This window comes from Anolis carolinensis, chromosome 5 (genome assembly GCF_035594765.1).
Source record: "Anolis carolinensis isolate JA03-04 chromosome 5, rAnoCar3.1.pri, whole genome shotgun sequence".
Classification (NCBI taxonomy): Eukaryota; Metazoa; Chordata; class Lepidosauria; order Squamata; family Dactyloidae; genus Anolis; species Anolis carolinensis.
Genome location: NC_085845.1, coordinates 65,760,396 through 65,775,125, shown reverse-complemented (window position 1 = coordinate 65,775,125; position 14,730 = coordinate 65,760,396). Strand labels below are relative to the sequence as shown.

Sequence of the window (14,730 nt, the reverse complement as noted above, 5' to 3'; positions counted from 1 at the left end):
TCCTTTCAAGAAAGAAAGGCAATGGCACATTAGAAAGAAATTGCTAGTCCTACACATCAGAAACTCTAAGGGTCCTTCCACACAGCCATGTAACCCAAAATATCAAGGCAGAAAATCCCACAATATCTGCTTTGAACTGGAACACTGCCATATATCCCAGTTCAAAGCAGATAATATGGGATTTTATTCAGCTGTGTGGAAGGGGCCTCAGAAGCACTGGTATAAAAGATAAAATTCTGGTACCTCTTTTAGACAAGAAGCACTGTCATAAAAGATAAAATTCTGGTACAGTAGAGTCTCACTTATCCAACATAAACGGGCCAGCAGAATGTTGGATAAGCGAATATGTTGGATAATAAGGAGGCATTAAGGAAAAGCCTATTAAACATCAAATTAGGTTATGATTTTACAAATTAAGCACCAAAACATCATGTTATACAACAAATTTGACAGAAAAAGTAGTTCAATACACAGTAATGTTATGTTGTAATTACTATATTTACAAATTTAGCACCAAAATATCATGATATATTGAAAACATTGACTACAAAAATGTGTTGGATAATCCAGAATGTTGGATAAGCGAGTGTTGGATAAGTGAGACTTTACTGTACCTCTTTTAGACAGGGGGTATGCCAATAAAGAAGACCAAGTGCACAGAAATTTTTAATATAAACCATTCCATCTACTTATAAGTGCCTGCTACTAGCGACAGATAGACTTATAGACAGATAGCTGTTAACTGGAACATAATTCAGGCTCCAACTGTGTCATAATCATAAACCAAAAATCAGAAATGCATATCAAAATGGTACTTAGATGCAGACAATACTGTTAAATTAGTCTGTATTTGGCTCTCACAGAAAAAAATGCAAAACTTAATATCAATGAATTAATTTCATGCCAGCATAAACCAATTTACGAGCTTGGATTCAGCAAGTTGGGAGAAGGGTAAGTCATTTTAAAACTGCAGTCAAACTAATTAAATGTTGTTCAAGTTCCTGAAAGATTTTAAATGTATTTTTATAGGTCTTAGACATTTCTTAATCATTTTGGCACCTGATAAGAAAAAAAAATCAAAACAACATCTCCCTCCCTGCACAACTTTCAAACAGTCATTTTCAAATAAAATAAGATCAGGCCTTTAGAAGAGAGACAATAGAGTAATGGCATTATGTCTAGGACATTCATGGCATCAAATCATAGATGGATTCACATATAATTGTTCAAACTTGAATCAAAACTTTAATTCAAAATAATTAAATGTTGTTCGAGCTCCTTTACAAATTAAGATACGACTAGAGCCAGAAGCATTTATGTTGGGATTTATAAATGCAATATTGCCAAAAAATAATTCAACACTTTTTATATATTGTGACTGCAGCAAGGATTGTATATGATTTTTATTGGAAACAAGAATAAATTTCCACTCAAGATCTGTGGATTACAAAAACTATGGATCTGGCGGAGATAGACAAATTTAGTTTATACAATCGCCAGATCCTCCCAAATATTGATTTCTTAAAAGAAGTAAAATAAAAACATTGGGTTTTTTATATTAGTAAGACTAAGTCTTACTGGGCCTCTGGTGGCACAGTGTGTTAAAGCGCTGAGCTGCTGAACTTACAGACCAAAATGTCCCAGGTTCAAATCCGGGGAGTGGAATGAGCGCCCGCTATTAGCCCCAGCTCCTGCCAACCTAGCAGTTCGAAAACATGCAAAGGTGAGTAGATCAATAGGTACCACTCCGGCGGGAAGGTAACGGCGCTCCATGCAGTCATGCCGGCCACATGACCTTGGAGATGTCTATGGACAATGCCGGCTCTTCGGCTTAGAAATGGAGATGAGCACCAACCCCAGAATTGGTCACAACTAGACTTAACGTCAGGGGAAAACCTTTACCTTTACCTTAAGACTAAGTCAGAACTGCTGAGATCTTATTTATCGTGTCTGAAGCAAACTGAGGGTACAAGTTGTAATGTATGTGAAAATACAAACAAAGTTTTTTAAAAACTTGGCATTCTACTAAATGTCCTTTGACCAGTAGCTGGCCACTTGGAGTGCCTCTGGTGTTGCTATAAGAAGGATGTGCATGTGGCAGGTTTCAGGCTGCATTGTAATAGGTGATCTGTTGCTCTTCTCCACATTTGTATGCCATGGACTTCACTTTGTAGCCCCATTTCTTAAGGTTGGCTCTGCATTTCGTGGTACCAGAGCGCAGTCTGTTCAGTGCCTTCCAAGTCGCCCAGTCTTCTGTGTTCCCAGGAGGGAGTTTCTCATCTGGTATCAGTCATGGGTTGAGGTTCTGGGTTTTAGCCTGCCACTTTTGGACTCTCGCTTGTTGAGGTGTTCCTGCAAATATCTCTTTAACTACTGAGATGTAAGAACAAGAAAAAAGAAGAAGAAAAAAGAGTGGAGTTAGTGTTAAGAATAAGAGGATCTCCAATGATATTGAAGAGATACTGAAAATGTAATATACTTTAAATAAACATTCAATAAAAATCATGGATTTTTGATGATGAAGACGACAAGTGTGAGGGTAGGAAGTGTTAGGTAGGACTTTCTTTATTTTTCTATAAGGCCTTCAGTCTTAAATTTGTTTTTCTTCAGACTCCTTCCACACAGCTAAATAAAATCCCACATTTTCTGCTTTGAACTGGAATATATGGGAGTGCGGACTCAGATAATCCAATGCAAAGCAGTTATTGTGGATTATCTGCCTTGAAATTTTGGGTTATATGGTTGTGTGGAAGGACCCATAGTCGTCCAGTACAACTCTGAGACCCTTCCAGACAGATTGTATATCCCAGGATCTGATCCCAGGTTTTCTTCATTGAACTGGATTATATGAGTCCCCACTGCCAGATAATCTGAGATAAACAGAAAACCTGGGATCAGATCCTGGGATATAGGGCCTGTCTGGAAGGGCCCTAAATTAAAGAAATGCAATTCTAATCTGGTTACCATCTCAGACCTCATCTATACTGCCATATAATGAAGTATATGAGTCTACACTGACCATATAATGCAGTTTCAGACTGTATTACATAGCAATGTAAATGGGCCTTCCGTTTTACATTTGTTTTTCCATGTATCCCTTGGGACCCTTCCACACAGCCATATAACCCAGACTATCAAGGCAGATAATCCACATTATTGTGGATTATCTGCTTTGATATTCTGGATTATATGGTTGTGTGGAAGAGCCCAGACTGCCATATATCCCAGTTCAAAACAGAAAATGTGGGATTTTCTGCCCTTGTATTCTAGGATATAAAGCTGTGTGGAAGGGCCCTAAGACTGGCTGCAATGCAATTCCCCTCAGCTATTGCAAACTCCAACTCCCAGCATGCCTCGCCGTAAAACCTTTGAAGTGTCTTTAGGTCTCTGGCGCAATGCATCCTGGGGAGTGTAGTTCAAGGAGCGGGGAAAAATTTGTCGGCGTTTTAATCGCGCTGGAGTAGCTCGCGAGAGAAGGCGGAAGCATCCTATGCGGAGCAGGGATTGCCTGTAGGTTTTCCTCATTGGGTTGAACGCAAGCCCAGCCTCCACTTTCTCCTCCCCTTCTTGGGAGTTCCGGCATCTTTGGCGCCAAATTGCAAACCCTCTCCTCAGACTGCAAGGAAATGAGTGGCTGTGGTGGCGCCTCAGAGGCCAGCAATCCCAACGGGTAAGGGTTATTATGGGGCCCCACCTACACAGAGCTTCTCCCTGGCCTTTATTTTGGCCTGTAGGGCCCCTCCCTGGGTCATATGGAGTCCTGGGAGTTGTAGTTCCCACGATTCCATAGCATTGAGCCCTGGCGGTTCATGTGGTGCCAAACTGCATTAATTCTATAGTGTAGATGCACGGAAGAAGAATCAATTTTGTAAAGATGGTGAATAGATAATATATAAATACTTTAATATCTAGAATGTATACATACAATAGTTTTTAATTATCTGCTCACAAATTGTGTTGCTATGTACTCAATAATACAAACTTTGGCCTTCCAGGTGTTTTGGACTTCAACTTCCACAATTCCTAACAGCTTGTAGGCTGTTAGGAATTGTGGAAGTCCAAAACACCTGAAGAACCAAAGTTTGCCCATGCCTGGTGTAGATGCACCTTAGGCTTTGAGGCCCTGCTCAGCCATAGAAGTCCATTGGGTGACTCAGGGCAAAAGTCACACTCTCTTCTTCTTCATTCGTTTAGTCATTTTCGACTCTTCGTGACCTCATGGACCAGTCTATGCCAGAGCGCCCTGTCGGCTATTGCCTCCCCCAGTTCCTTCAAGTTCAAGCCGGTCACTTAAAGGATACCATCCATCCATCTTGCCCTTGGTCGGCCTCTCTTCCTTTTTCCTTCCATTTTCCCCAGCATCATGATCTTTTCCAAGCTTTCCTGTCTTCTCATGATGTGGCCAAAATACTTCAACTTTGCCTCCAATATCCTTCCCTCCAGTGAGCAGCCGGGCATTATTTCCTGGAGGATGGACTGGTTGGATCTTCTTAGCCTCAGGAAATGACTTGAAGGAATACAACCAAACCTATCTCCTTTTCTTGGAATGGGCCTTTATAGTTTTAGGCCCCTTCCACACAACTGAATAAAACCCCACATTATCTGCTTTGATCTGGAATATATGGCAGTGTGGATTCAGATATCCCAGTTCAAAGGAGATATTGTGGGAATTTCTGCCTTGATATTCTGGGTTATGTGGCTGTGTGGAAGGGCTCTAAGACAGCAGCTACCTAAATAAAGAGCAGGGGGGGTATAGAGCCCTGCCTCCATTCCTATGAATGTGATGTGAGGTGAAAAATATATTTATAAGTTACAAACAGTGAAATGAGACACATGGGGTGGGTGCAGAAAAATATCCCCAAAACAGAGAGATTGGAAACACCACCTTCAGTGAGTCCAAAATACCCAGAAGGCACCTGATTCCATCAGATCTTGAAAGCTAAGCAAGGTCAGAGCTGGCTAGTACTTGGTTGGGGGACCTCAAAGTAATTCGTAAGCTATATGCTATATTTCAGAGCAGGCATGGGCAAACTTTGACTCTCCAGGTCTTTTGGACTTCAACTCCCACAATTCCTAACACCTGGTAAACTGGCTTGGATTTCTGGGAGTTGAAGTCCAAGATACCTTCTCGTGTTTCACATATCCATGTGATGTGTGGAAACATCTGGACTCTGGAGTGATAAGGGGGGTGGTCGTAATGTACCTTATAAAACTACCCCTCCTGGGATTCCACAGCATGGAGTTTTGATCAGTAATGTGGCATAATTTGAAACTTATGAATTTAAACTTACATTTTATCAGTATGATTTATTTTTAATGTTTTTAAACCTTACGTGTGTGTGAATGTTCCTATGTTTTTAATCTATGTATTTTGACTTTTTCATACTCCACCTTACAGAGAGGTCAGTGATTAAATTTATTATCAGAATTCTTCTTCATCTTGTATAGATATATTCTCAGTCAGAACAGGCTAATAGTGAATCTTATAGAAATGAAGGAATTCTGACCCAGGAACACAAACATGAGGGAGGACCTATAAAATATTGGACCTCAACCACATGCCCTCACAAGTTTGTAGTCCTCATCAAGGACTTAGATGGGCAGATGGGTTTGTTGGCAGTGAAAAGCCCTTCCCCCATTGGCCTCTCCGTTTGCTTGTCACTCCGTTCTCTCCTCCTATTACCTTTCTTGTTAGACTGGGACACACCTCTTTTTCTGATCTCATGGCAAGCCTATTTTCTTTTGTTCTTCTGTGAACATGGACAGACAAGATCTTGTCTGCTTGTTAGTTAATGAAATAGCTAGGCCCTGTTAACTTTCCTATCTATGTGGTTCTTTGAATAAGGTCTTTTACAGTTTTTTAAAGCTTGACTGCTCCTGAATTGTTTAAGCTCATTCACTCTACTGCTAGCATTAGAAGCTTATGATCTATTGAACTGCTGTTGCTGCTGTGCTATTTTTGAATGTTTTTCCCTTTATTATTATTTTATTATTTATCCCCCAATAGAAAATGCGTAGAGAGCACATATTGTATCAGACATCTCTGCTATATCTGTGGAGTGCAAAAGTACCTTAAGGCCTTAATCCACCCTGGGTAGAGTAAACCCATTCAATCAGTGGGATTTGCCTATGTGCTGACTCACCACCCAATAATAGACTGAATGGGAGTAACGAATAGGGTGCCAGACAAAAGCCCCACTTACAGTGACCATTTTGTGCAGTTTTGAACTGGTATTAAAGTGGTTTTGCTGTGCAGATTATTACATAGAAAATCTGGGAACCAGTTTGAGGCCCAGGTTACACAAACCATAGCACTGATGCACAGCAATGCTTTTCTTTGATACCCTTTTGTTTGTTTATTAACTGGCTGCCACAGCTTGAAGCTAGCTTTGGGAGCTTCAAAGTGTATCAAATGATCAGTATAGATGGGGCCAAAAACTATTTTTCCCTCTTTGTAGTACACTTCTCCCTTTCATAGGCCCCTTTCACACAGCTGTATAAAATCCACATTGAACTATATTATTTGACAGAGTGGACTGAAATAATCCAGTTCAAAGCAGATATTGTGCATTATCTGCCCGGATATTCTGGGTTATATGGCTGTGTGGAAGGGCCCGTATATACCTTGGTTCTTGAAATTATGGGTCCTTCCAGACAGGCCCTATATTCCAAGATCTGATCCCAGGTTTTCTGTTTATCCCTGATTATCTGGCAGTGCAGACTCATATAATCCAGTTTAAAGCAGAAAACCAGGGGCCAGATCCTGGGATCTAGGGCCTTTCTGGAAGGGCCCAAAGGAAACCTCCCTTCCGAGGCCTTATTGATAAAGCAGTACAAACTGCTCAGGAAAATCATCCCTCTGTTAGTGCATTTCACCTTTGATATGAAGCTGCAAGAATAAGAAAAGGAGTATCATTTGCAAATGATATCAGCCAGGTTGAGTAGTGTTTATATGGTGATTGATCTTTCTGAACCTACTGCATTTACCCCTGACTTCCTAATGTGGAGTGAAAAAGGTTAACTGTTTTTACCCCACATTAGAGGCCAGAAGTCCATGGACGTTGTTTGGATGCTCAGGAACCCGCCCACTTGTATGTGACCATGTAGACAGGTCCTGTGGAAATTGCAACAAGCTAGAAACATCTTGGGGCGGGGGGTTGAGGCCATGACTCTCTCACACCTAATGTAACATTCCACATCACAAGGAAGATAGCTTTCTTTTGAAGATTTAGTAATATCCAGAGAATATTGGACGAGAAAGCAGTGAGAAGCATCAAGAAGCAACATTTAATGGTGCAATATAAATTGGCACCAATCACCATTTATTCTAGGGTTTGCAAAGTGTTGCCCTTCAGATGTTGCTGGATGTAGCTTTCATCCATCAGCTAGTATATCCATTAGTGAGGGATGATAGGAATTGTAATCAAGAGCACCATACTTCCACTATTACTGCTTTACAAGACTGGAGGCTCTGTACTTTACATTAAAGCTGCAGATTTCAAGGGCTGCTAATACCAGGGATCATTTCAAAATACATCATTTAGATATTCTCCCAAATAGGTTTTTAAGCTTGCTTTCCTATGGCGTTTTTCCAAACACAGGCACAGACATAATAAAGAATACAAAAATAATTAAATGCACAGCAGTGTTGTGAATGCAGCTCTCTTTGTATATCAGAGGGGGGGGAAAGCTCCATGCTGATGATATTCAAGAGGGACTGATTATAGCCAAAAGTCTAAAAATCTATAAAACTAAACAATATTATCTTCTATAAAGATTTTGATTACAGTCAATATTCTGAGTAGGGGGTAGTATGCAATTTGAAACACATACACACACACAACTATTTAGATTAAAAGGCTATTCTATGGAAGCATCTTATATTGATTGTGAAATGAAAAAGGAAATAAATCTTAAATAAAGGAAGCACTTGATGTCCTTGAATACGAAACAAGGAAGGTTAACGTCCAAAGAAATTTAGCCAAGATGATAAATGCAGTTTTTGATCGGTGGCATGTTGCCAAAACTTTAATATATCTCAATTCCTGAGTTGAACAATATAACTACTAGTGAGAGTCAATTATTATTAAAACTGTTCATGAGTGTAAAAGACCACATTGCAAGTACAGTTTGTCACCTACTCCGGACAGCTACAGAATAAGATTCATAAGATGTTTTAAAGCAGTCTTTATGTAGAACAGTTCTTAATAATTGGAGCAAGGAAGCTTTTCTACACCAGACAGAAGCCCCACCTACACTGAGTATCTAATGCAGTTTAAGCTAGCTTCAAACTGTGGCTGCTAGCTTCAAACTCCCACAAAAGCGGAGAAAAGAAAGCTTTTAATGCACATTAGTACTCTAGTTTATGGACTCACCACCCTGGCCGCAAATTGGTTCCAGAATTTCCTGTATAATCATCTGCACAATGGAACCACTTTCTTCAATGCTAGTTTGAAACTGACTTAAGTGGTCAGTGTATATGTGTCCTGAGTCACTAGGAATTAAATAGAGCGTTGGGTTTTTACTTTGGCAGATATTCTGGATGGTTGGTGCTGATAATTGTAAGTAAGAATATATTTAGAACATTTTAAACTACTGAATTATAATAGTGCGACTCCTATTAAAAAATTGCTAAGCTTCTCTTATCCAAGATAGCCGACCAACCTTGCTCCCTCTTTTTACCCAGCTGTGGGAGAAGTTGACTGGGATAGTAGATGCCCATCATGGGCTTCCTGCCCTTCCTCCCAGGTACCCTCCCCATTGCCTGGTGTCTGCACATATGCCCCAGTTGTGTGAGAGAGATAGAGAGGTAGGCAGGCATAGCAAGAGGTTGGGGGGGGCGCAAAACAGGTTTCCTGAGGAGCAAGGTGGCAACGGTGATAGAAAGATAAGGGAGAGAAAAAGCTGTGCTATCCATGCACTCATAGTGGCCTCCCTGCTCATCACTCTAGCCAAGTGGCTCCCAAAGCCCACATAGCAGCAGGCTTTGGAGACAATTGACAGCAGCCACTGTGATCACTGGTGCTCCTGCCTCCAGAAACCTGAGGCTTTTTTGTGAATGTGCACATGGTGGCCTCAGGCTTCAGGAAGGGAGGCATAGGCGTCAAAGTGGTGATAGCAAAAATCCGTGAATAATCAGATCTATGGATGTTGAATCTGAAAATGTGGGAGGCCAGTTGTCTAGTACTTTTTGTTTCAGTATATTACATCCCCAACACTGAAACAGACTGTTAGCGGGTGTTTCGTCTTGAAGGCTTGTGGTTAACACCCAACTATAAAACCATGGACTTTTTTAGCCTGGATAAAAATAAAACTGCTTCTGGGTTTACTTTGTACATTAGGAAAAGTAACACAGAATTTATTTATTTATTACAATATTTATATCCCGCCCTTCTCACCCAACAGGGGACTCAGTGTCAAGAGTCAGACGCCAATTAGCGAACAAAAATAGAGTTTATTCAGCAGATAAGCCAAAAAGTAATGTTAACACAGAAAAAAACCTTGAAACACTTCACTATCAGTGCTTCAAGAGCAGTTCAAACAAAAATATAATTCAGCAACACAAGCAGGTAAAAACAAAGCTAAACAAACTTAGTGCAAACTGCACTTTCTGAGTCCAAGCCCTGCCAGCTGGCTCTGTAGTTTTCAAAGGAACAGTTCCCAAAAGAAAACACCAAATTGGTCAGGAAACAAACAAACTAAGAATGCAGTAGACTGCTTCCACAATGTGGATAAAGCCGAAGGCTCCAAAAGGATGGTGAAAAGACGTCGTCCGGGATTCCAAGGTCAGGTCAGGAGATAACAGCGGTGTCCAAAGAGCAAGCCAGGAGTCAAAAGCCGATAGTAGTCATCAATCACAGGGCGAAGGCAGTAGCAAGGTCAAATTCCGATCCAAGGTCTGAAGAGGGTGCAGTCATCCAAAACAGGTCCACGATAAGACACAGCGAGAGCCAAGCTAGGTGATAACAGCAGATTCAAATCATAGTCCAAGTCCAGTCTTCATGGAAACACAGAGATCCCAATGGCGCCTCAGCAACATCTTGCCACACGCAAAGTGCAGTGGCCAAACATTCCCATTTTATTCCCCTTCCTCCTGGGTGACCAAACACTCACACCCAAACACCAGGTGTCCCAAATCTACTCAGAGTCTGAGCTCCACACAGCTAGAGCTCGTGGATCTGGAGTACCTAGCAATTCGTCGGAGTCCCAATCATCCTGCCCACACTTAGCCCCATGAACACTTAAAGAACCATCCTCCCTTCTCCAAGCATCCCAATTGGGATCAGCTCCTGCAGAAACCCCAGGTTCAGAAGTATCCATAGACCCCAAATCCCCAGACATCTCCGGTGGCTGTGCCCATTCAATGCCCGCTTCCCCAGCCACCACCTGTTCCTCAGCATCCATCTCCCCATCTGAATCTTCCTCAGAAGATCCCCCATATAGCTCTCTAAGTCGCTTCCTGCGCAACTCCTCCAGTGAACCCTCATCACGAGGGTTTTTTCTTCCTCTTCGAATTCCATCCCCATCAACCATAATCCCCGAAGGCGCAGTCACAACACTCAGGGCGGCTTACAATAAAACGCATATATAAAAATTATACAGTGCAATATAAATCAGTTAAAAATTATTATTAACTTACATCAGTATTCATAAAATACATTATAAAATACAGGTAGGCGTGTTCATGTCCCTATGAGGTTGCTTCTACAGGAATTATTCTAAGTAGTTCCTTTTTATTTTTTTAATGCAGGATATGGGTTTTCTAAAGGGAAATAAATGAAAAATATTTTGGAAAATGCTGACAAGAGAGAGGTGTCTTAATATGTGTAAAACATTACACATTGTTTTGTGTAATGTTTGAGTAGTATCAGATAAGTCTGAAACAGGTGTGTTTTTCTGACTGCTGACGGCTGGTTGAAAAAAGTATGTCTGACTGCGTATGTTTGTAGCAATAGGGTTTACAACCCTCTACCTTTGGTTTTTATGTGTGGATGAAATGAAAAACAAAACCTCTCAAAACATCACCTTGTGGCTCTCTTAGATGTTTTGCCTTTAGAGACTTTAAAGAATTAAACTAAAGAGTGCATGTAAGTTGCTCCCTTTCAGATCATATATTTGTGTCAGGGATTTATCTGAAATGTTTTTGTTTTGGTTCATTGTTTTATCTACCTATTTGTGTTTGCTGAAGTGCAGAAATTTTTAAAATGGACTATTATGAACTGTAGGCTGTTGTACAAAGAGATTCAAAGATGCAGCACTTGACTTTTGACATGAGAAGGAATACCAGGAACACTACTTACGAATGGTGTAATTGAAAACCATTTTAGTATATAGTAACACCACAAGAAACATTCAGCAAATGATGTTTCATATTCTATTTTCATTTTTAGCTGTAACAAATGAAACTGCATCAGATGTTTGCAATTGGAATAGCTAGTGCAACATATATCTTTGCTCTAGTAGCTTAATGTTGGTAATAACAGAGCAAAGAATTTAGCCTTTTCAATATTTTTCCAAAGAAGGTTATATTGAAGGATAGATAATAGTTACCGTGCACTACTTAAAGCCTGCAAATTGCAGCTTTAAATATAACAATTCAGTCTCCTTTTGGCCTTTTTTTGGTTTGAAAAATAGTGCTCCTTGTAAGGCACTGGGCACATGTTAAACATGGATATTCTTCAACATTAAATTTGTGATTTGAATCTGTAACCTTCAGGGTCAAATGATGCTCTCTTAGTTGCACTAATTAAACTCTGGTGCCACACTGGGATTCTACATCATAGTAATTGACTTATTTCCAAAGACTCAAACACTGGGGTTAAAGTACACTTAATAAAGCATTAAAAATAAAACAGTTCATGCAAATCGCAACCATTACTGTCATTTTGTTTGATTTCTGTAGGTATAGCTGTGAGATGACCTGTAAAAAACGTGATGATTATTTGGAATGGCCTGAATATTTTATGGCTGTAGCTTTCCTCTCAGCTCAAAGAAGCAAGGATCCACACTCTCAGGTAAGACTATGGCATACATAGTCTCTATTGTAAAATCAAAAACCAGTCAGCCAAAGCAAAACAATCATTAGGCCACCCTAGGTTACAGCAAAGGAAACAAGGTTTGACTTTTTGTTTTATATATATATATAGATTGGAAGCCGTACAAGACAAACTTTCCTAGTGGGAAAATTTCAGAACTGGGAAAGATCGCTCCTCAGTTATTACTAGCCTCAGGTGGAAGAACCCCTGAAAAATCATCTCTTCAAAAGATATTGCCACAGATATCCATTTGATCTTTAAAGACAAATGTTAACAATTTGAATTGGTTTCAGATACATGTTAGCAGACACCAGAAATGCTTAAATATTGCTATAATCTTGGGTGGCTTGAGTGAACGGGGAGAGAACGTCTTCCGACTATATTGCTGTGAGATGCATTTGGTCTGTGAGAGGCCACTACTTGAAGTGTGTATTTAATTTCCAATCCTAGTTAGTAGCAATGGTTTGAATAAACTTCACATTCTGGACAAATGTCAAAGGCAACATACAGCACATTGCAGTAATCTAGTTGCCAAAACATGGATAACTATGGATAGACTATTTTTTTTCAGGAGGGATTCCAGCAGGTCTCCCAGTTTTAATGAATGAAAGACTTTCTATCTGATTATTCCCTTGGGCTTCTAGTGACAGAGTCGGACAAGTGAATACCTCCCAGGCTAGTAATCTTTTCTTTTAGGTGGAATCCAGCTCCATCCAGGTTGGAAGGAGCACCACTTCCTGTATAGCACAAATACATGAAGGGTCACTCAATTAGCTCTTTTATAACAGTAAACAAAGTATTGGTTCTATTTTAGGTTGGTGCTTGCATTGTGAATTCAGAAAACAAGATTGTTGGGATTGGTTACAATGGCATGCCTAATGGATGCAGCGATGACTCGTTACCTTGGACAAGAACAGCTGAGAGTAAACTTGACACTAAATATCCCTATGGTAATGATTACAATCTCTTAAATTAAGTTTCTTGTTTTATGCCTTTAAAAATTTAATTGTCCATGCTTGTAGAAGAGCTTGCTTAACAACTAGTCTTGATTACAAAATGTTTTCATTTACCTATCCAAAATCTGGAAAATACAAACACCTTTAATTTTTATGTAAAAGCTGCCATTGTGCAAATTTGTTTTCAAACTTTACAAGAGACATTCATTGTTTAAATACATTTTAAGAACTGTTGCATAAATGAAAGTATGCAAAACAAAATGTGAGTAAGTATATCTATTTTAGGTTTGTTGGTATATGCAAGTTGTATTTTTAAAAATGGCAGCTGTTATATGTGTTTTCTAGTAATAGTTTACATGTAACAGTAGAGTCTCACTTATCCAACATAAACGGGCCAGCAGAATGTTGGATAAGTGAAAATGTTGGATAATAAGGAGGGATTAAGGAAAAGCCTATTAAACATCAAATTACATTATGATTTTACAAATTAAGCACCAAAACATCATGTTTTACAACAAATTTGACAGAAAAACCAGTTCAATACGCAGTAATGCTATGTAGTAATTACTGTATTTACGAATTTAATACCAAAACATCGCAATGTATTGAAAACATTGATTACAAAAACATTGACTACTAAAAGGCAGACTGCATTGGATAATCCAGAATGTTGGATAAGCGAATGTTGGATAAGTGAGACTACTGTATTTATTTCTATTCATGCTTTATAACAGTGTTACTACTGTTGTTTATTAGATAAATCATTCATAAAATGTTTTGAAATTCACCTGTGAAATGAATTTGCTTTGCTGTTCCTCTGTCTTAGAATCTGAAATAACTTGCATGCAATATTTTAGTTCTTAATTTTTTTGTAATGAACATATAGGCCAGGTTTCAAATAACCCTACAACTACCTCTCTGTATCTAAGGACCTCAATGCCAAGCTTGCTTGTAGCAAATCATATTTAACATTAAATAGACTTCCAGAATTATTATTGTATAACAGTGAAATAAGCTGCTTGCCTCTCTTAGTTTCTCTTGTTCTTTCCCACTTTCTCTAATTTAACAGAGAAACCACTGTTGTGTTTTTGTTTACTCGTATCTTTTGTATCTTGGTCAGACGTTGGAACTGTGGAAATTAGATAAATCAGTTCTAATCTGTATAATATATGTACAACAAAATGCTAGCTTTTAATCCTTTTAAACAAAATCACTCCTCTTTCACAAGATGCACATGTTGCTTTCCAGGACTAAATAACTTTTAATCTTGGGATAGTTCCAAGCTATCAAAAGTATGTCCTAATAGACTTATCAAAAGACTTTCTAACTAGGTGCTAGTAAATAATGGCAGTGAAAAATGATTCTCTAAATTAAATTCTTTATTCTACTAGCTTTTCCCTCTAGCTTACTTGTCAGTTCTCTTTCTTGGCAGAAAAAAGGGCTTGCTCTTCCTTCATAACTTCTTCCTCTCTTAAGACCACAAAGTGCACTTGCATAATCAAACACGCATTCCTATTCATGCATGTAAACACATAAATGAACTCCTTTATATTGGCAATTAGATGCTCTCTGAAAGCACTGGTGCTGTGAGATATTGCCACATTTAGGGTAGCTGAAACTACTTGGCCTTGAGCCTATGGCTTTGTTTTGTCCTGTAGGTGTTCACAAACGGCTGTGTTAATGTGCTTCACGATTTCATTACTCACTGCAAGCCTGGCCAGATCACTTGACCTTCATTG

At 39.3% G+C, this 14,730-nt stretch overlaps 1 protein-coding gene across 5 annotated transcripts in view; it reads left to right on the top strand.

Moving 5' to 3' along the window:
* Positions 1-3,405: 3,405 nt before the first annotated feature.
* dctd (dCMP deaminase) overlaps positions 3,406-14,730 on the top strand; it is a 122,685-nt gene continuing 111,360 nt past the window's right edge. For 4 of the 5 annotated variants that reach the window (XM_062982718.1, XM_008120899.2, XM_003227654.3 and 1 more), the window contains exons 1-3: positions 3,517-3,670; positions 11,903-12,014; positions 12,850-12,985. In XM_062982718.1, the coding sequence (XP_062838788.1) occupies positions 3,627-3,670; positions 11,903-12,014; positions 12,850-12,985 (292 nt within the window). In that variant the 5' untranslated portion in view covers positions 3,517-3,626. The other variant, XM_008120898.3, reaches the window with a different exon arrangement.